Genomic DNA, 20,659 nt, shown 5'->3' with positions numbered 1-20,659 from the left:
CAGCCATGAGTGAAAAAGCCAAGCATGAGTTCAAGGTACTTAGTTCAAGTCCCAGTACCCATAGGTACTGGATGGTCCTGGGGAACATTATGTTAAAAGAAATAAGGCAGGCATGGAGAGATAGGCAAATACTTCCTAATCTCATTTATGTGCAGAATAGAAAAAAAGTCCAAACTCATATAGAATGGATACCTGAGTGAAACTGGAAAGGAAAATGGAGATGTTTGCTAAAAAGTATTGTGTCAGTCAGATAGGAGGAATAGTCTATAAAATATACCATGTAACAGGGTCACCACAGTTAATAAAAATATGTATTTTAAATTGCTAAGGAACAAGTTTCTAATGTATTATCATAAAAATTATGTGAGGTGATGTCCTAGTATTATACAATTATTTTACACTGCATACATATCAAAATATTATCTTGTTCACATCAATACATACAATTATATACCAATTAAAAATTGCTATAGTAAAATAAAGTTCAGGTTCATAAATCAACTTCAATACACTAGTACCCACCAAGCAAATGGATCTCATCTATGATGAGAATAGTGACTTGCTTAACATAACTCCTGTTTTGCCAGCTTCTACTGACTCCATCCCACTTCTCAGGCGTAGTGACAATCAGGTCAGCCTTGGCAATGGATTTCATATCAGGAGTTACATCTCCTGTTAGCTCAATAACTCTAGAGGGAAAAAAAAGTGATCACGTCAAATATAATACTGAAAAGGAAAAAATACCTTTTTTGAAGTAAAATTTTAGAATGATTAAACATATGTTCCCACCTTTTTCTTTTCAGAGTATATTATTCTGATAGCTATACATTTAATTTTTATATAGACAGATATGCAAGACTGTCAAACATTGTGTTTATTTATTTATTTATTTTTTGGGTCAGGTCGTGGGGCCTGAACTCTGGGCCTGGGCGCTGTCCCTCAGCTCTTCAGCTCAAGGCTAGCACTCTACCACTTGGGCCACAGCGCCACTTTCGGCTCTTTTCTTTTTGCTTATGTGGTGCTGAGGAATCAAACCCAGGGCCTCAGGCATGCAAGGCAAGCTCTCTAGCTCTCTACCACTGAGCCACCTTCCCAGCCCAAACATTGTGTTTATTATGTTCACCAAATCTCTGCCTCAAGTGACTTTATGAAGCAGAATACCTATCTCTTCTATATATTAATAAGCATCTTCTTTTGAATAAATGTCTTTTTACCGAAGTGTTAACTTATTTCCACAGAAAGTACAGGCAGTCTTAAATATACTGGGACATAAGATAGCAACTACATACGTGCCACCTCTTTCTGAGAAAGTCTCAGTCTTTTTTTATTTATTTATTTTATTTGTGAACATACTGTACAGAGGGGTTACAATTACATGGGCAGGATAATGCGTACATTTCTTACCAAGCATTGCAGCCTCCTCCTTTGTTTACCCTTCACATCCCTTCCCAGCCTCCCCCCTCCCCTCCCAAAGTCTCAGTCTTACAGTGAGAAAGATGACAAAGGAAAACTCAGTGATATCTTTAAAGTTAGTTAATATAGGAAAAGCCACTAAATTTTAAGCTACTATTAAATAAATACTTCTTTTGGGAACATCAGAAAAGCAAAAAGTCAGGATTGTTCTTCTAAGTATAATGTTCCCAAAACTTATTTTTATTCTTAACATAAATATACTAAATATTCAAAGAATAAAAAGTGAAACATCTCCATATTATTCTAATCCTGTAGTCATACAGTCCTCATTCTAAGGCATCCATACATTCATATACTTTATCAGCTTTAAAAGATGAGATAGGACATACAACGAAATAAAATTTTGGCATCATCTTTAGAGATTGTCTATCAGTAAAGAGTTCCTTCGTTTACCGTTATATAGAATCTTGCATTGCATAAGTATTCCATAATTTACTTAGTGATGCAGGTTATCTGCAACCATTACATGAACAGCTTTGTGATATATTAAAATATTAATTTAAAAACCATTATGCTTTTTGAGAACTATTTTTTTACAAGTAATTTACATGCAAAATGCCCTTTTAATGATTTCCGGAAGTTAATTTGAATAATGTGCAAGACAAACAGAGATTTGGGGGGGAAGGTGGGGACTGGTGGTGCATACTTGTAATCCTAGCTACTCAGGTGGCTCAGATCTGAGGATTATGGTTTGAAGCAAGACTGAGAAGAAAAGTCCTGAGACTTTAATCTCCAATTAACCACCAAAAAAGCTGGAAGTGGAGCTGTAGCTCAAGTGGTAGAGTACTACCCTTGAGCAAAAGTTCCGGGACAGAGCCCAGGCCCTGAGTTCAAGCCCAAGGATGAGCACACACACACAAAGTCCATATTAAGGAATTTCATTTTCAATCTTAAACACTATATACGTGGATAAAATTTTAATGGTGGTTGCAAACTTTTAAGTAAAAGGGTATGGAAATTCATTCAAAGCACATTTAAATGCCACTCTATTAGGTAGCCCTTTTATACTTTATAAAACATAATTTTTTTTTAGTAATGGTACAAAATAATGTATAATGTTTCATTATGGCATTTTCATACTTGTATACTATATACTTTTGTTGTGTCCCTCCATTGTTATGCTGGTCCTCCTCAAATAGTCCCATACTTTGTGCTTTTATGTCTTTAAGTCTAGCTTCCATATATGAGAGAAAATAAAACAATATCTGTTAAATAAAAGAAAGAACTTACTTTTTACCAAGTTTCTCCTCTATTCTAATTTTCCAGTCATCCATTCTTTCACGTACAAGGGCTTTTAAGGGAGCAATGTACACTGCCTGAAAAAGAGAAAATAGATAAAAACTTGTATAAAATTAGTGACTATAAAGAAACTGAGTCATGAGGGTATCAGGATAAAGAAAGGGCAGAAAGTGAACTTAACAGATCAACAGGCTTTTTTTGGAAGTGAAGCTTGGTAAAGACGACCAAATCACCTTCATTGTGGCTGACAAGGAAATGGCATCCCCCGCTCCCGCTCCCCTACTTCCGCCCCTCTTCCCCCCACCACCCTTAAAACTAAGGCTCTTTAAATATTAGGCAGAAAGAGTAAAGTTGAGGGTTGGAGGAAGAGGCAGATGGAAGTGGGGGAAGATGGAGGCGGGTGGGTGAGCAATGTTATTTTGACAAAGGAGTTTCAAAGTTTCAATAGTATCTGTGTTCATCAAGGGCATCAGCCTCAGATGTAGTGTTGGTCTTAGGCTCTCTCCCAAGACTGCTGGTACATTTGTTCAGGGGTAAGGGGAGGGGAGATGATTCAGCAGGTTCTGCATAAAAATCAGAAGCAGAGCTGAGGATGAAGTGGTAGAGCACCAGCTTTGGGCAAAAAAGCTAAGGGACAATATCTAGGCCCTAAATTCAATTCCCAGTACCACAACAAAAAAAAACTTAAACAAAGACTATCGTATGATGCAGCTGAAACTCTTCTGTATATCACCTTTACAATAAAAATTTTAAGGGTGGGGGGAGATGGGAAGGGATAGGAAGGGGAAACAAAGGAGGCAACAATGCTTGATAAGAAATGTACTCATTATCTTGCCCATGTATTGTAACTCCTCTGTACAGTATTTTCACAAAAAACAGATATGAAAAAAAATTTTTTTTAAAAGGAAAGAGTCTTAACATACAAAAAAATGACATGGCAATTGCACTGTTGCCTATATATCCAAGAGGTAAGGACAGCTACTCAACAAACATGTGCACTCTCATGATCATTAAACCATGATTAAGAACAGCCAAACAACAACTGGAGCATCCCAAGAGGGATGAATGGATAAACAAATGAGAATAGAATCTGATCTTAGTGGCTCACTCTGTGGTTCTTGCTACTCTGGAGGCTCAGAGGTAGAGTATCTGGCAGGTTCAATGTTATTACACATTAATTATCAAGAACACTATAGGCATTTGGAGAAACATAGAATAAGTTATTTCTCTATTCCCTAAGTATAATTAAACTTTAAAAAATGTATCAGGATTTCTACCATATCCAAAGAATTTGATTATAATTATATAACTTTATGTATTATAAATACCTCTATGAATTAAGTATCTCATAAGAAATTACCTATAAACTGTAGATACAAGGAAAGGATGTATGAACACAGCACAACTATATACATTAGAAAATAAAAGACTCAAGAGTTTGAGGTAACATTTTTGCATGAAAGTATGCTAATCCTGATCTGGCCTCTGAAAACCTGACTCAGAGAATAACATCTCTCACTGGAAAACAACAGTCATTCATTATGTTTAGAAGAGGCTAGTAAAGAGGTTATAAATGGCCTTTTAGAATAGAATGTAAGCATACAATATTTTCTACATACCTTTGAGGTGGGATAATTGTTGAAGACTCTGAAAATGGCAAGTTCAGCTGCAACAGTCTTTCCTGATCCAGTGGGTGCTCCAAGTAGGACATTACAGTCTGTGTGATACAGCGTATGAAATATCTGTGTCTGCACAGGGTTAAAGTGGCTGAAGTTATACAGGGCCTCATATGCTTTGCATCCTAAAGCTGTGATTGGCAAAGGCTGAAGATCCAGTAATTCTGAAAAGATCCAATAGGCACTGTTATAAAATAATTGAAAAAAAGTATACTGAACGCTATTTAAAAAATTGTAACAATCCTTAGTTTTTAGGGGAAAACGATTAACATTAAGTTATTCTATACCAATGACACATCTTTTTATCTTTTGTCATATTTATCACCTGACATACAAAAATAAGCTGGATGTGGTGGCACAAATCTGCAACCCAGACTTGTGGAAGGTAAAGGTAGGAAGATCTGTGGTCTAAGGCCAGCCCAAAGTAAAAAAGGAGACATTGTTGGAAAAATAAACAAAAGCCAAAAAGAGCTAAGGGCAATGACGAAGCATTTACCTAAAGGTCCCTATTATCATAAAAAAAGGTTATCCCTGTCCACAGATCTACTCCATTACTAGGTAGCTGACTGTGAAACTACATGGTTTCCATGCCAGAGTACAATGGTTTCAATTTTCTGTAGTATCAAAAATTGAGGAGAAAAAGGCATTGCAAGTTTAGGCTGGCAATGCTAAACAAAACATAGATACATCTTTAATAAGACAAAAATTTGAACCTTGTACAATGTAAAATGCATAATTTACTCTTGATGTTAAATCAAGATGCTGTATTTCAGTGAAAGACTTTTGGCTGACTTGAATTCAATACTATATTTATGTATACTTTGAGCCAAACTATACAGTTAAGTCATCAGCTAGATTTTGATTTATAATGTAATAACTTTAAAATATAAATCTGGGGCTAGGAAGATGGCTTAGTGGTAGAGTGCTTGCCTTGCATGCATGAGGCCCTGGGTTTGATTCCTCATACTGCTTATGTGATTATCACATAAGCAGTAAAAGCAGGAAGTGGTGGTGTGGCTCAAATGATAGAGCACTAGCCTTGAGCTAAAGAGCTGAGGGACAGTGTTCAGGCCTAGAATTCAAGCCCAACAACTGACAAAAAAAAAAAAAAAGAAAGAAAAAGAAAAAGAAAGTATAAATACTTGTCAATATGAATTAAGAGAAAAATTCAAGATAAATCATTAATTCAAATTAGCATTCAATATATTACCTGTATGGGGAGGATGTCTCTCTGGTAGAATCAGATGTTGAAAGTTGATAATGCAGACAGCCTCAGCTCCTAACCATCTATCAGACACTGCTCGGATATAGTATTGGGAAGGCAAAGGCTCAAAAATAGGAATTGTAAATACCAGTAGTTGAGCTTCCTTATTAATCACCTAATGGGAGAAAAGTCTAAAGTAAGTATGGTATTCTACTATTATAAAGGTCTTAGAAGTCTATTGATAAGATGGTAGAACTTGTACAAGATCTACCAAAATAAAGACACATTTTGCATTTCTATGTAGCCGAGATATTTAGCACTGTACTTTAGAGACTTGTGAGTAGCTCCTTTCTGAGGGCAAAATGTATATTATTTATAATACATAATACATATTTGTAATATATATATATATAATCTCAGCAGGGTACCAGTTTGATTCATTACTAACATTTGCTAAATATCATTCATTAAATTTCTTCATATTGTTTGCAATTCTAATTATCATATTACTATTCATTTTATGAGATTCAGTACTCCTTAGTGCTATATGCATGTTATGCTTACTATTATTTATCCCACCTATTTTACATACTCTATGTCTCTGTAAGCCATTCCTTAAACCATGATAAAGACCTTAATTTAATGTCTCAAATGCTGATCACATACTATCAATACTATAACATTTAATCACTGAGTTTAAAGCTTTAAAACTTTAAAGCCAAACAGAAACAAAAAAATAAATAACACCTAATGTTACTTTGATAAAATGGAACAATAAAGTAAAAAATACAAATTGTTATACTTATTTATTACACAAAATAATATATTCACAATCCACACTTACCTGTTTTTTTTCTGTTGTTGTTTTTTTTTCTCCTGGTCCTAAGGCTTGAATTTAGGCCTAGGCTCTGTGCTCAAGGCTAGTACTCTACCACTTGAGCCACAGTGCCACTTCTGGCCTTTTCTGTTTTTTTTTTTTTTTTTGGTTGGTCACAAAGCTTGAACTCTGGGCCTAGGCACTGTCCCTCAGCTCTTCAGCTCAAGGCTAGTGCTCTACCATTTGAGCAACAACTCCACTTCCAGCTTTCTGATGGTTTATCACAGATAAGAGTCTCACAGACTTTCCTGCCCAGGCTGGCTTTGAACTGCTATCCTCAGATCTCAGCCTCTTGAGTAGCTAGGATTACAGGTGTGAGCCACTGGTGCTGAGCTTGGCCTTTTCTGTTTATGTGGTATTGAGGAATCGAACCCAGGGCTTCATGCATGCTAGGCAAGCACTCTACCACTAAGCCACATACCCAGCCCTTACCTGTTTTTTAAGAGCTAGAAAATACTCTGAATGGTAAATATGATCATTTGTAGGATCTTCTACCCAAATCCACCAGGGTTCTCCTACTGTTCCGTGGACCTAGAAGAAATACTGTATCATAGTACTGTGACTATCATAAACTCCAAAGATAGCACTGTTTATATACTTGGTGTTTAATTTTCAACAAGTTTTTTGCTATATAATTTATAATACAAAGTTTACTTAAGGTTTAAATAACACTTATCACTATAAAAACACAACACATTTAGAAAGCTATGGTATATAATATAGTTGTTCCATGTTATAAAAATATAATCTAATTTTAGAACATCTTCATCACCTCTAAAAGAAAACTTGTTGGCACTACCTATCTATACACAATACATTTACCTTTTTTGGACATATCATATAAAATGAATCATATAACATATAGTCTTTCATGACTGGCTTATTTAAAAATTAACTTACTATATTTTCATAGTGCATCTCTATGTTTCAGTATGTATCAGAACTTTATTCCTTTTATTACCAAGTAACATTCCACTGGATTTAAACACTATATTTTGGTTATCCATTCCAAACTCTTTTTTTCCTTATAAGGCCCCATTTTGTTTATTAGTCATTTCTCCCTAATTAAGAAGGTGACCACATCCCATGGGATAATCTTAAACCCCATATGCTATGGCATTTTCCCAACAAAAGCTGTAATAAAGAAGAAGCCTAAGACAAATATTGGCCCAATAAGACTGATAAACAGGCCTAACACTGAGCTGAGGAAGTAGGATGCATTCTACTTGCTCAGTGAAAAAGGAAACAAGAAAACATTTGGGAAATACCCAACTGTGTCAGCACAGCAAAGAGGACAGGTCCTGAATACTATTATTAATCAGAAGACTGCATTGTCCATATACCTTATTCTCCTTTTGGATCTTATTATTGTTCAACTACATAATCTTGCTTATAGCAAGTTAAGGCAAGTTAAGCTTTCCATTCTTAAAGTCAGCCACATTCTATCTGATAGCTATAAAAACACTTAATTTCTCTCTTTTCTGATTTAACTAAATTGGAGATTGGCTATGGATATTAAAACAGAAAAAACATGAAACTTCTATTTATTCTAAAAAGCCATTAACTATAACATTTGAGATATGCACTTAGGGCTATGATTTTATATTTAGCTGAAAATTAAAATGTACAGAAATATTGAATATAATTTACCTGTCATCTCACCATAGAAACTGAGAAAAATAATCCTTGCTGTACATGTTTAGAAATGAGAGAATTTTAGGAAAATTTTGACACATAAAGGCCAATTAAGAATTGGATTAGAACCATGGTTGTATAATTTTAGCCCACAATGCTGAATAAGGTTCATTCATCTACATTTAATTAGAATCTTATAATAACTATGTCAAGTAAGCATTGCTATGTCACCATAACTGATTTACTTCTCTTCTTCCATTGGCTTCCTGAAAACAAGGACTTACCTGCCTTTCAATCTACAATTTCTAATACCACACTTATTAGGACAAAGAATGAACTAATGCAACAATGATACTCATTAGAAACTATGTTGGAAATGAACTTTATAACTTGAGGGGAAGGGGAGTGGGGAGTGGTAAGCAGGAGAAAATGAAGGTAACAGTGTTTAAAAAGAAATATACTCATTACCTTTCTTATGTAACTGTAACCTCCCCATTCATCACCTTTACAATAATTTTTTTAAAAGACAGATATTAAACAATGTTGACTAAAGGATCCAGTGATTTTCATTACATATAAATCTTCATGTGTGTGTGTGTGTGTGTGTGTACACTATATGTTTTAGTATAATATGATTACATATAGATAACTGATGGAAGAAATGAAGAAAGAGCCATAAAAATAGAAGTAGCTATGTTATGGGAAAAAAGAAGGACATTTTTAAGAAGAACTAAGTGGTAAGTGTTTAGAGAGGTAAAGAAAATAACAGAATACTGTAATCAAGCTACGTATTAGCAGTCAATTAGTCTTTAGAGACCATGAAAGAAGTCTCAGGAGGAAAAAGAAAATGGCTCTTTTAACATAGAGACTCTTTAATTTTTGTTAAGCTAAATTACACTAAGGAGAGACAGAAAAAATGATGATGAATGACAGAATAAAAGAACATAGAACTAATGTGCAAAGTCCTTACATAGTATAATCCACTAAAATGTTTCTCAGTGTTGTACTGTTTTTTTCTTGTGCTGACCCTGGGGCTTGAATTCAGAGCCTCAACCATAGCATTCTACCACTTGAGCCACAGCTCCTCTTTAGCTTTTTGGTCATTAATTGAAGGAAAGAGTCTCATGGATTCTCTTTCCTGGGTTGGCTTGGAACTAAGATACTCACATCTCAGCCTTCTGAGTAGCTAGGATTACAGGCATGAGCCACTGGTGTCTTGCTCAGTGTGGTACTTTTAAATTTCCTAGATAATCTAGATAATGTTAATCTTACAGGATTTTCTAAATGCCTTAGGGACAGATGTAAGAAGGTGTAACGATTCTTTTTTTTTGATGGTCGTGGGGCTTGAACTCTGGGACTGGGCACTGTCCCTCAGCTCTTCAGCTCAAGACAAGCGCTCTACCACTTGAGCTACAGTGCCATTTCTGGGTTTCTGGGGGTTTATTAGAGACAAGTGTCTCACAGACTTTCCTGCCTAGGCTGGCTTTGAACCGTGATCCTCAAATTTCAGCCACCTAAGTAACTATGATTATAAGGGTGAGCCACCGATGCCTGGCCAGTATAATAAAACTTGAGATAATGTGTTCATACAGTTACTTTCCACTTTTACCTGATCATTCCAAGTAAAATCAGGGCTGACACTGAGTGTCACTCGGAGAACAGTCCGTGTGATGGGCTGAATGGATGCTTCCATTGTAACAGAAGGAATCTGATGAACACACTGCTTGACTTTCAGTCCAATATTAACATGATGTAAAATGTGACCTGAAAGGAAAAATATCAAATAGGAAAAAATGTGCCCAGAAACAGGAAAAAAAAAGCAATATAATCTGATTTTTAAATGGGATATCAGAGAAGGAGAGTTTATTGCTTGTTTTATGATTTGCTATGTAGAATAGCTGACATTCTTGACCTGGTATGTTTGACTATTTTGTAATAGTTAACCTGAATTAGAGATTCATAGTTTAAAATCAGTATCAAGATTTCTTTAGCTATTAATAGGGCTCTTAAAATTACTGAGACTTGATAGTGTTTATTGTGAAAAGATCCATTTATTTCCAAGTTAGTTAGGACACTATAGAAATCATAACCAGAAATTATGAAGGTAAAACAATTTTCAATCTACCATAAAATATGTAAAATTTTCATAGATTCTGAAACAAAGATGTGTATGTATATATATATATATATGTATGTATGTATATCCCAAAGAGGGATATATATATATATATATATATGTATATCCCAAAGAGGGATATATATATATATATGTATATATATATATATATATGTATGTATGTATATCCCAAAGAGGGAGTTCATCACAAAACAAATGTGACTAGAAACAAATGAGACTAAGCAACTAATTGGAAATAGACCATATCTTACAGCAATAGGATTTTCTGTATGTCTTGACCTTATGAAACAGGAGTAAAAAATAATTAGTTAATAAACCCAAATTTTTATTCTTAATCATATTGAAAGTAGTGGACCTTGCAAAATATGACATTATCCCCAATATATGTGTTCTCAACTTCCCTCATCAATAATTTGAACTTTTCATTAATATTTCCCTATTCTAATCTATCTTAGAAGAAATATTTCTTCCTTTTCAAGTGTAATAACTAGTTCAACTCTTCTTAACTGTTGTTGGAATTCTTTCTATCAGTAATCTTCTCTCTTCATTAGCCTGCCTTTTGAACTCCTTTATCTGTATATGTATTCTATTCTGAATTGAAATATTGCCTAATTATATTTTAGTCTCAAAAATGTTAGTTTTCATAGAAATATATGGAGGAATAACTTTTCAATATTAACATAAAAAAGTCATATACCAAATATTAAGTACACATTAATACTGAGTTTAAATATATGTACGTGCATACTTAGTTCATTTAGAAACTTCAACAAATGTAAAGTTTAATGTTTATATTTTCTTACTACACTGATGCTGATAGATGTCGCAAATGATTTTGAACTCAGATACTGAATTTAAATTGAGAATGAACATCATTGAATGATTCTTACAATTTATGGCTAAGACTCTATGTATAAAATATTAAAGAGTCAAAAATACCAAGTACATTATTGCTGGTTAGACCAGGTAACTTCAAAATTTAGTGCAGTGTCATTCTTTCTGATGGAGGCATAGAATTCCATTGTATATACATATCACATAGAAAGACAGCTTCTTTAGTAAATGGTGCTGGCAAAATTGGTTAAATACCTGTAGAAAACTAAAGCTAGATCCTTATATATCACCCTGCACCAGAACTTCAAATGGATCAAAGACCTCAAAGTAGAAGCAGACACCCTGAAAATATTACAGGAAGGAATAGGAGAAACTCTAGGGCTCCTTGGCACAGGCCAAAAATTTCTTAATAAAGACCCAGAAACACAACAAATCAAAGAAAAGTTGTACAAAGGGATTGCATGAAACTGCAGAGCTGCTGCATAGCAAAGGACATGGCTAGTAAAATCAATAGAAAGCCCATGGACTGGGAGAAGATCTTCATTAGCTATACAATGGACAAGGATCTCGTATCTAAAATATATTTGGAACTCAAAAAATTAAATCCTCCAAAAACAAATTCTCAAAGAAACAACTGCTCCATTGATAAGTGGGCTAAAGACTTAAACATTGAGATTCCACCTCCCTCCAGTTAGAATGGCTAGAATCAAGAAATCTACTAACAACAGATGCTGGTGGGGATGTGGCCAAAAAGGGAACCCTACTGCATTATTGGTGGGAGTGTAAACTTGCTCAACCATTCTGGAAAGCAGTATGGAGGCTCCTCAAAAGAATCCACATAGAGGTCTCCTATGACCCAGCAATCCCACTTTTGGGCATTTACCCAAAGGATCACAAACAAGGTCATACAAAAGCTACCAGGACAACTATGTTTACTGCAGCATTATTTACTATACCTAAGATATGGAACCAACCCAGATGCCCCTCAGTAGATGAGTGGATCAAGAAAATGTGGTATATATATATATATATACAATGAAATTCTATGCTTCTATCAGAGAGAGTGAACCGCCCCATTTGTGAGGAAATGGAAAAACTTGGAAAAAAATCTTATTAAGTGAAGTAAGTCAGTCCCAAAGAAATTTAGGTCCCATGGTTTCCTTTATTTGCAATACTTAGTATACACATAAGATAATCTTATCAGATGAACTGAAAAGCTATGAACATATGTCCCTATAAGATGATGCTAACTGAAATGATATGGACACAAGAGGTCTGTCTTTATTGTTATTCTTTTAAATGTACTAGGTGATTTCTTTTTGTTTCCTTTGTATGTTCTTCCCCCTATGGCATATTCCCTCTTGTCCACTGTACTTGATTTTGGTACCCTGCATCTTGTATATACATTTGTCTAATCTGGGGAGGTGAAAGGGAATAATAAAATGCTAAAACAACCACACAGGATGACCCATTGATTGCAACAATGTTACCCACAGGATAGTATATTGGAAACAAACTTTATAACTCTGAGGGAAGGGGGGGAGGTGGGGAAAGAGGAGTGTGGGAGTTGGAGCAAAATTCAGAGATTTAAGAAGATGTTTGTACATAATAAATGTTTATAGACAAATAGGAAACATCTGAAAGAACAAATCCAAGTAACAACACATAAATGAATAGATAAATGAATAAATCACAAAGGACATCAAATCAAATGTTCTTATTACAATAGCAAAAAAAATTCTAATCATTTCTCCACTTATGTCTACATCCACAGCAGTGCCTAGAATATTTGTGACACTTCTTATGTTCCAAAGTAATGTTCCATGAACAACCAATGCCTGGTATTCAACTCTATTGGTCATATCTAACTGCAAAAAACTATACCCATTTAATGACAAGATTGTGAGAAAGAAATTAAATCAGAGGACAAAAAATTTTGAGGCATCACAAAAATGTTAAATACACAGTCTTCCATTATGTGTAAGAGAATGTATATGTCTGAAGTAGTGTACATTAAAAAAGCCATGTACTCATTATCTTACTCATGTAACTGTAACCCTTCTGTGCAGCATCTTTACAATAAAATAATTTTTTTAAAGCAAAAAAAAGTACAAACTCCATTATTGATAGCTAGACCAGGTAACTTCATAAAATTTGGAGTAATTTTTGTTTGGGATAAATTTTGTTTTGTAATTTATATATATATATATATATACATATACACACACAAACCATTATATATATATGAATTCAGATTTCATAAATATGGTAAATATTTGTGTTAGATGTGTAAAAATTCACAATACTTTTACTTCTTGTTAGTATTTTACTTGCAAAAATACATTTAAACATCAATGTTCCCTTCTTACCTATTTCATCTTTTCTCATATCTTTCAGCTTATCTACAGTAAGGTTTTTTTCTTCTAATCTTGTTAGAATGTGTGGTGGCAACACTGAAAATTGTCTCAAAGGACTAGCCCAACCCCAAAGTCTCTTGTCGATGACTTTACTAAGATTCAGGAGTCTGTAGGTCATGGTAGGCCAACGTTTCCTCAGAGCAATTTCAAAAAGAGCACGGACAATTCTAGCTGCATTCTGAAGAACAAAAGGGGAATATGGGTAGTTAGATTCAATATGTTTTTAATTGTCAGTAAATCTATTACTCAAAATCAGTCTCAAATAAAAGGATAAGTCAAGTAGCATCCTTCTATTTTGGGACAATGTTTCTTAATTGTCTTAAAGAAAGAAATGGCACATAAAGTGTTCAGGAGGTAGTGAAGTTTCTAACAAGGAATGCAAACTTTCAGCCAGAAGAGTAAGGCCTGTGTAATCACTTGGTACATGTCAGGACAAACTTTCATACTTTTTTTCAACTGCCTGTGCCCATCAACCTGTACTGATAATTTTGTATGGTTCACAAATGATGATATAAATTTCCCAATGATACTTGGTAGAAAAGATGTTCTCCACCACTGGAAGAGACAGGTAATGATGTCACAGATATATAATGGAAACATTGAGTTTATAAGGCCATATACAGCAGAATTAACAAAAAACTCTAAAATCCAGTTAGGGACAAATATTAGTGAGAGAAGGAAGAAAAAGAAAATACTGACATACAGCTAATCATCTCATTGGCTTGTTTATAAACTAAGTGATGATACTAGCATTACACAGATCATTAATCTTCACAACTGCATTTGATTGATATTTAAGTTGTTGAGTTTCAAAGATAGGAATACTAAAGTTTGGAGAGACTAAATTTTGTCCAAGGATATACAACTATCATGTCAGAGCATGTATTCAATTCCAGGTCTAAATGGCTTCAAACCTAACTATAAGATTTTAAAGATACATTCATCAACAGACATATAAAAAGTTAAAATAAATGTATCCTAAGGTTTCACAGCTAGTTCCATTCACGTTATTTCCTTTTCTTTATGATTAACTTTGCAGACTGTTTTACTGAAGATTGCATTTGCAATCATGAACAGGGATTCTATACTGAAAATAAAGGATGTTTAATTTAATTAACATTGTACAAAAAGATGAAAAACAGTAAAGCTTTCAAATGTAAACAGAAGATTTTAAAATTAAAATTAATGGTATGAGGGTAAAAAGTAACCAGAATCATTAGGGGTTTGCTGCTGAGAGAATAAAATTTAAGAAATACCATTTCCTTCTGAGCTGATAGTGCTTGTGGAATTACTGATGGCTCAAACTTAAAATATAATAGAATTAGGTATAATTTGTCTAATGCATTCAAGGATGATAAATTCATAATAGCTATTTAAGATGAACCAAAGATACTTTGAGATTCAACCTTAATCTAAGGTTGACTTCGTAGGCACCAATCATGTACAAAATGTGAGTTTTATACTGTAAAGCAATTCTTATGCTAGTCTCTCCTATTATCTTCATAATCTTGAATCAAGTAGAAATATTGTCAGACTATCAATCCAGGACCCAGTAAAAATTTGCTTTTATTTTTATGTTTAACTATGTTAATACAAATCATTAAAAACTATAAAATAACAAACAGTACTACATTACTTATCAGAGAAACAGAAAAAGCAAGTCACAAATAAGATGACTATAAACCTATAAAGAGAATATGTAAATCTTTTCATTGTACCTATATTCACTTTATATAATTTGTGAAATTATCATCTGGATACTTAGTTACATTGATTAAATTGCTACATTCATTCAAATGGTTTACTAATAGATCAGTTCATTTTTGTAAATAATTTACATTTTCAGCTATTTCAAAGCACTGCTGAGAATTTGTGGCTCTTAAAAATTCACTTATTTAACATATATTTCCTCTATGGTCTTTGAGCAAAAGAAAATATAAGTCAACAAAGTAATTACATATTCATATTATTTTGCTTTTAAATATGGGTAGCCCTCCATAATAAGCAAGCATATAATAAAAGTGAATGCTTGAGAGATTAAAAATATGTAAAAATGCTTAGAGAAGAAAAATAATTTGAAAAATAAATGGGGGGATAAAATAACATATTTAGTTCACATAAGGGGAAACTGAATATAAAAATGCAAACATTGTGTATGTTTTGTACCACAACCTCTTTTCTTGTGCCAGTACTGCGGTTTGAACTCAAAGCCTTGTGTTTGTTTCTCTAGCTGGCAAGGCTGACATTCTAGCAATATGAGGCATGCCTCTAGCTCAACTGCTTATTTTAGAAGTAGAATCTCCAGGACTTTTCTTTTTTCTTTTTAATGTGAAAATACCGTACCAGAGGGGTTACAATTACATGGGCAAGGTAATGAGTACATTTCTTATCAAGCATTGTTGCCTCCTCCTTTGTTTCCCCTTCCCATCCCTTCCCATTCCTCCCCCGGGCCCCAGCCAAAGTTGTAAAGTTCATTTTTCAACATAACTTCTTGTACATCTCATTGTTGCAATGGGTCCACCTGTATCCCTATTTAAACACTTTGTTTTTTTCCCTTCCCCTCCACAAATTATACCAACATCAAATAGAGTGAAAACAGGAGTTATACCGTGGGGGAGGGACATACAAAGCAACAAAGTAATTATCTTATAAATATGTTCGAAACAATCGCAAGAAAAAAAAACATTTGAATCCTAATATTGCAGCATTATTTACCATAGCTAAGATATGGAACCAATCCAGATGTCCCTCAGTAGATGAATGAATCAAGAAAATGTGGTATATATACACAATGGAATTCTATGCCTCCATCAGAAAGAATGACATTGCCCCATTCGTTAGGAAATGGAAAGACTGGGAAAAAATCATATTAAGTGAAGTAAGCCAGGCCCAAAGAAACATAGGTCCCATGGTTTCCCTTATTTGCAATTACTAGTATATGTCTGAGACAAGCAGAAACGGTCAGATAAGTTGATGTTAGGTGAAATAAACCTCTCCAGGACTTTTCTACCTGGTCTGGTTTCAAATTGTGATCCTATGGATCTCAGCCTACTGAGATCCTACTTACTAGAATTACAGAAATGCACCATTAGTGCCTCGCCTACAGCATTTTAAAGAGAATTTTACATTCAATGAAAATATTTTTCTTTCATTCTGTTTTTAAGTATCAACAGAGAAGATTGCATTTTTTTAAACAAAGAACTAGCATACTAATTAGAGACATAGTTATTAAGCCTTAATTAAAAGTAAATTTGTTCCAATGCAAACCACCCTCAAATCCTGATTTATGAGTACAGACTGAGAAGTACAAATGAACAGAACTAGTTCTAAGATAAAATAGTAGTTTGGTAGCATTTTGCATAACAATGCATTCATGAATTGACTTCTCAGTCTCTGAAGAGAAATGAATAAAGTAGGAAAGGAGTAAGATTCTCACCTGTGCAACATATGCTGAATCTGATATGAGTGAGAAACTGTCCATCTCCCCTCGGCTGATGTAAGTTTGCAGTAAGATGTTAATTTTCCCGTAACTATTTTCTACTCCTCCAGGAGCTGATAGTTCACAGAAATTGTTTAATAAGGCATCTAGTTCCTCTATTTCCTCTTCTCTGACCTCGAGGAGACAACATTTTCATAACAATAAGATCTGATTTGTTGAAAATTTCATATTTAAAAAAACCATAATGTATGTTTTAAAGTTTCTATTAAGTATGATATACTTCCTTTTGTATAGCTAAAGGCTAGAATTTTCCCTTAAGAAGTTATAAAATATAGTAAAACCATCTTGAAGCTGGTATATTTACAATTTGATTATTTTATCACCAATATCAAAATTGCCATGAAAATCTGATATGATAGAAAAATTAAATTATCTCACTTCACTATCCTTCAATTGATATTTCATTTTTTATTGGCCCAGAGTCAAAACTGCCCAACTGGATTAGGAAAAATTTTATTATCTTCAAATATATTCATTGCAGTCATATATTTATATGGTATAATAAATTTATAGCTTAAATCTATGAAGTACTACGTATCAAAGCACTGAATTTTCCATTGTTAATAATATTAAATTATGAGTATAGAAATATTTAGACCTAACTTTGAATTTTATTAGAAATAAGCCAGCATACTATATTATTCAATACTTTACTGAAAACATATAAATTATTTGATTTTGGGTAAATGCAAAAAATGATATCACGTATAGAACAGTATATATAATATTCTAGGATAGTAGATATTATTGATAATATTGCTGATGCCAAAAGTATTGTGCAATTTAGTTTGTAACCAGTAACAAAATTTAATTATAAGCTTCTATTAATGAATGGACTGGATTATACACCTCTGATTAAAACTTCTAATAATATTACCTTAATTTGATCAAATTCTTCAGCTTTGGAGACGATAGCAAAGATGTCACCCTCTGTTTTGTGAGCATCAAAGAGTTCATTGAAAGTCTACCAAAGTAAGTGTAATATTTGATTAAAATTTAAAGTCTAACAATTATAAATGTCATACAAATCACATACACTTAAACACAGGCCTAGACAATGTACACAGTTATGCACACAACGTAGCATCCTTGATGTATAAACATCAATCATCACATTCATCAGAGGCTGAAAAGTACTCCTAAATCATAGTAGAGAACCTTCAGAAGTAAAAAGGTAAAAAGATAACTATTAATTGAAACTTAGATAGATATTTAGATATTAGATATCTAATAATTTTTTGGTCTTTGCTTTGAGCATGATTAACCAGTTCTAAGCTGATGATATATCACAGAAATCTCAGAGGGGAAAAAACTACAAAATATGTAACACAAAGATTCTAATAAATCACTATCATGAAATTAACTTATATAAAAATCAGACAAAGGTAAAACAGGACTAGAGTTCTGGAGAAAAGTCACAACAACAAAACCTGACAATAGGTCTAACATGAAGTTTGGCAGCATTACACTAAGAAGTTAGAAAAATGAGAAAACTTATGTAATGGAAAAAAAAGGTAGATGTTGAGTAGGTGATAGAATGCAAAGTGTTGTGTGGAGAACCACCTGATAACAGTTGTAAGGTAACATATGTTAAATTTTCTTTTTATTTATAAAAATAGTAGTGCTATGAAAATAAATATAAGATCTATGTTGGAAAAAATATGGAAAAATAGTAAGTACATAGAGATATTTTCTAAAACCTACTTTACGTATAAGTAACCATTAAGTGGGCTTAAAACTTAGATATCATGTAATTTTCATATCAAATATGGATTTTTTTGAGAAACCTCATTTGAAGGTTCTATAGAAATGATTTGTATTTTGTCATTTTAAATACAATTGTTAAGTACTAAAGTAAAAATGAAAATATCAAAAATGTTAAAAATATGATGACTACAAATAGAATAAAGAAAGTTCACCTTAACTAAGATCTCTTTCTTGAAAACTGAGTCTTCTCATAGATTATCACATATTGGTTTCTTGTGTAGTGACATGTATGTAAACATATATGGCACCTCATCATACACAGGGTGACTTTTGTGTGTAAGTCGGTACTAAGATTTTAACTCAGGGATTCATACTTGCTAGACAATGTTCTGTCATTTGACTTTACATCCCAGACCACAAATAACATTTTAAAATCAACTACTAAGCTGGATAGGGTGGCACATGCCTGTAATTCCAGCACTTGGGAGACAGACAGAAAGATCATTTAAACACAGGAAAAGTAAAAGAATAACAAAAAGCAAAAGTTCAAGCTGCAATTGTGTGACCAAAATTATCCTTCAAAATTTCTTATTCAAAACTTGGTTGATCCTTGTATTTTTATACTGTCTTCAACTCATCTTCAGTGTTTCTTAATAACATGAAATTGTTTGACTCTTTATTCAAGAATGTCATTATGCAATCACCTGCTACTTAAAATCAATGAGGCATTCATTCCTTGAGACTTACCAATATGCTTCAATGGTTTCAGGTGTGGGAGTTTCTAAGTCTTGGGATATAGTCATTCAAAATGATAGAGGGCTCTTACTAGGTACAGTCATATTTTCCTCTTGTCATAGAGCATATACTGCTGAATTTATATAGTTTGAATTCATTATATCACTTCCTTTTGCTATTTTGCATTATTAACATATTTTGAAGTTAGAAATATTGGCATCTAAGAAGAAACATGTTATATTTGATCAGCATAATACCTCAATAGTGTTGTATTTGATATAAAAGTGGCTGGCAGTTCTGCCCAAATCAGTTGAGGAAAAATATCCAGTTCGTTCTTCAAAGCGAATCATCTGAGCCTTATCAAGTTTTCGTCCAACTTCAATGACTAACTGTTCTCGATGCTTTCTTAATGTTGGGTCAATCTATAGGAAAGAAATACAAACATTTGAATTCTTTAGAGTCATCATATGCAAATGTACCTATTTATAAAGATTGTATTTTATTTCTTACAAGTTTTCGACCATTTCTTAGCTTTTTATTTTTGAACAGTGTCACCTCCTCCCTCATTTTCTCCCAATTTTTCCCTTTCTGGCCTCCTTTCTCTCCAAATTGTATAGCTCATTCCGACACAGTGTCTAGTGAGTATCATTGCTGAATTGATTTACCCTTTGTCCCACCATTTCCATTTCAGTGTTTCCCCTTTCCCAAATCAGATAAACTTATATACAAGATAAAGAGTACAGAGATTAACAACAGGGACAAAAGGGAATAAGCCAAAGAAAAACAAACAAAAATAACTGCAAACAGTACAACAAAACCCCCCCTCTAGTTTCCATATCTTAGGAGTTCATTTTGATAAGTATCATTTTGATACACATAGCTATTAAGCCCTTGTGATCCTCTCCTAAGAATATCCTCCTTTGGTCTCATTGTAATGTCACCCCTTTTAAAAGAAATAATTAGAAAAACATTTCATTAAAGAGCATCTGATTCATTTAATTCTGATTTAATTTTGATTATTTCTTTCCGTCTACTGGATTGGGGTTTATCTTGCTGCTCTTTTTCAAGGAGGGTTAGATGTGTCATTAAATTGTTAGTTTCAGATCTCTCCAATTTGTTCATGTAGGAGCTCAGAGCTATAAACTTGCCTCTGAGTACTACATTTGCTGTGTCCCAGAGGAGCTGGTAATTTGTGTGTTCATTTTTGTTGAATAGCATGAACATTT

The 20,659-nt window shown here is 33.5% G+C and overlaps 1 protein-coding gene across 1 annotated transcript in view; it reads right to left on the bottom strand.

Annotated features, from left to right (window-relative positions):
• The window catches only part of Ascc3 (activating signal cointegrator 1 complex subunit 3), a 233,091-nt gene that overhangs the window by 94,988 nt on the left and 117,444 nt on the right, over positions 1 to 20,659 (bottom strand). Inside the window, exons 18-27 of the mRNA XM_013022420.1 lie at positions 19,691 to 19,855; positions 17,869 to 17,955; positions 16,929 to 17,105; positions 13,445 to 13,670; positions 9,714 to 9,868; positions 6,902 to 7,000; positions 5,599 to 5,767; positions 4,332 to 4,552; positions 2,704 to 2,789; positions 523 to 689 (exon numbers count right to left, since the gene is read on the bottom strand). Of these exons, the coding sequence (XP_012877874.1) occupies positions 523 to 689; positions 2,704 to 2,789; positions 4,332 to 4,552; positions 5,599 to 5,767; positions 6,902 to 7,000; positions 9,714 to 9,868; positions 13,445 to 13,670; positions 16,929 to 17,105; positions 17,869 to 17,955; positions 19,691 to 19,855 (1,552 nt within the window). The remainder of the gene's footprint in view (positions 1 to 522; positions 690 to 2,703; positions 2,790 to 4,331; positions 4,553 to 5,598; positions 5,768 to 6,901; positions 7,001 to 9,713; positions 9,869 to 13,444; positions 13,671 to 16,928; positions 17,106 to 17,868; positions 17,956 to 19,690; positions 19,856 to 20,659) is intronic.

The sequence above is a fragment of the Dipodomys ordii genome, unplaced genomic scaffold (assembly GCF_000151885.1).
Source record: "Dipodomys ordii isolate 6190 unplaced genomic scaffold, Dord_2.0 Scaffold62, whole genome shotgun sequence".
NCBI lineage: Eukaryota > Metazoa > Chordata > Mammalia > Rodentia > Heteromyidae > Dipodomys > Dipodomys ordii.
Note: the sequence above shows the minus strand (reverse complement) of the source record. Positions and strands in the feature narration are given on the sequence as shown.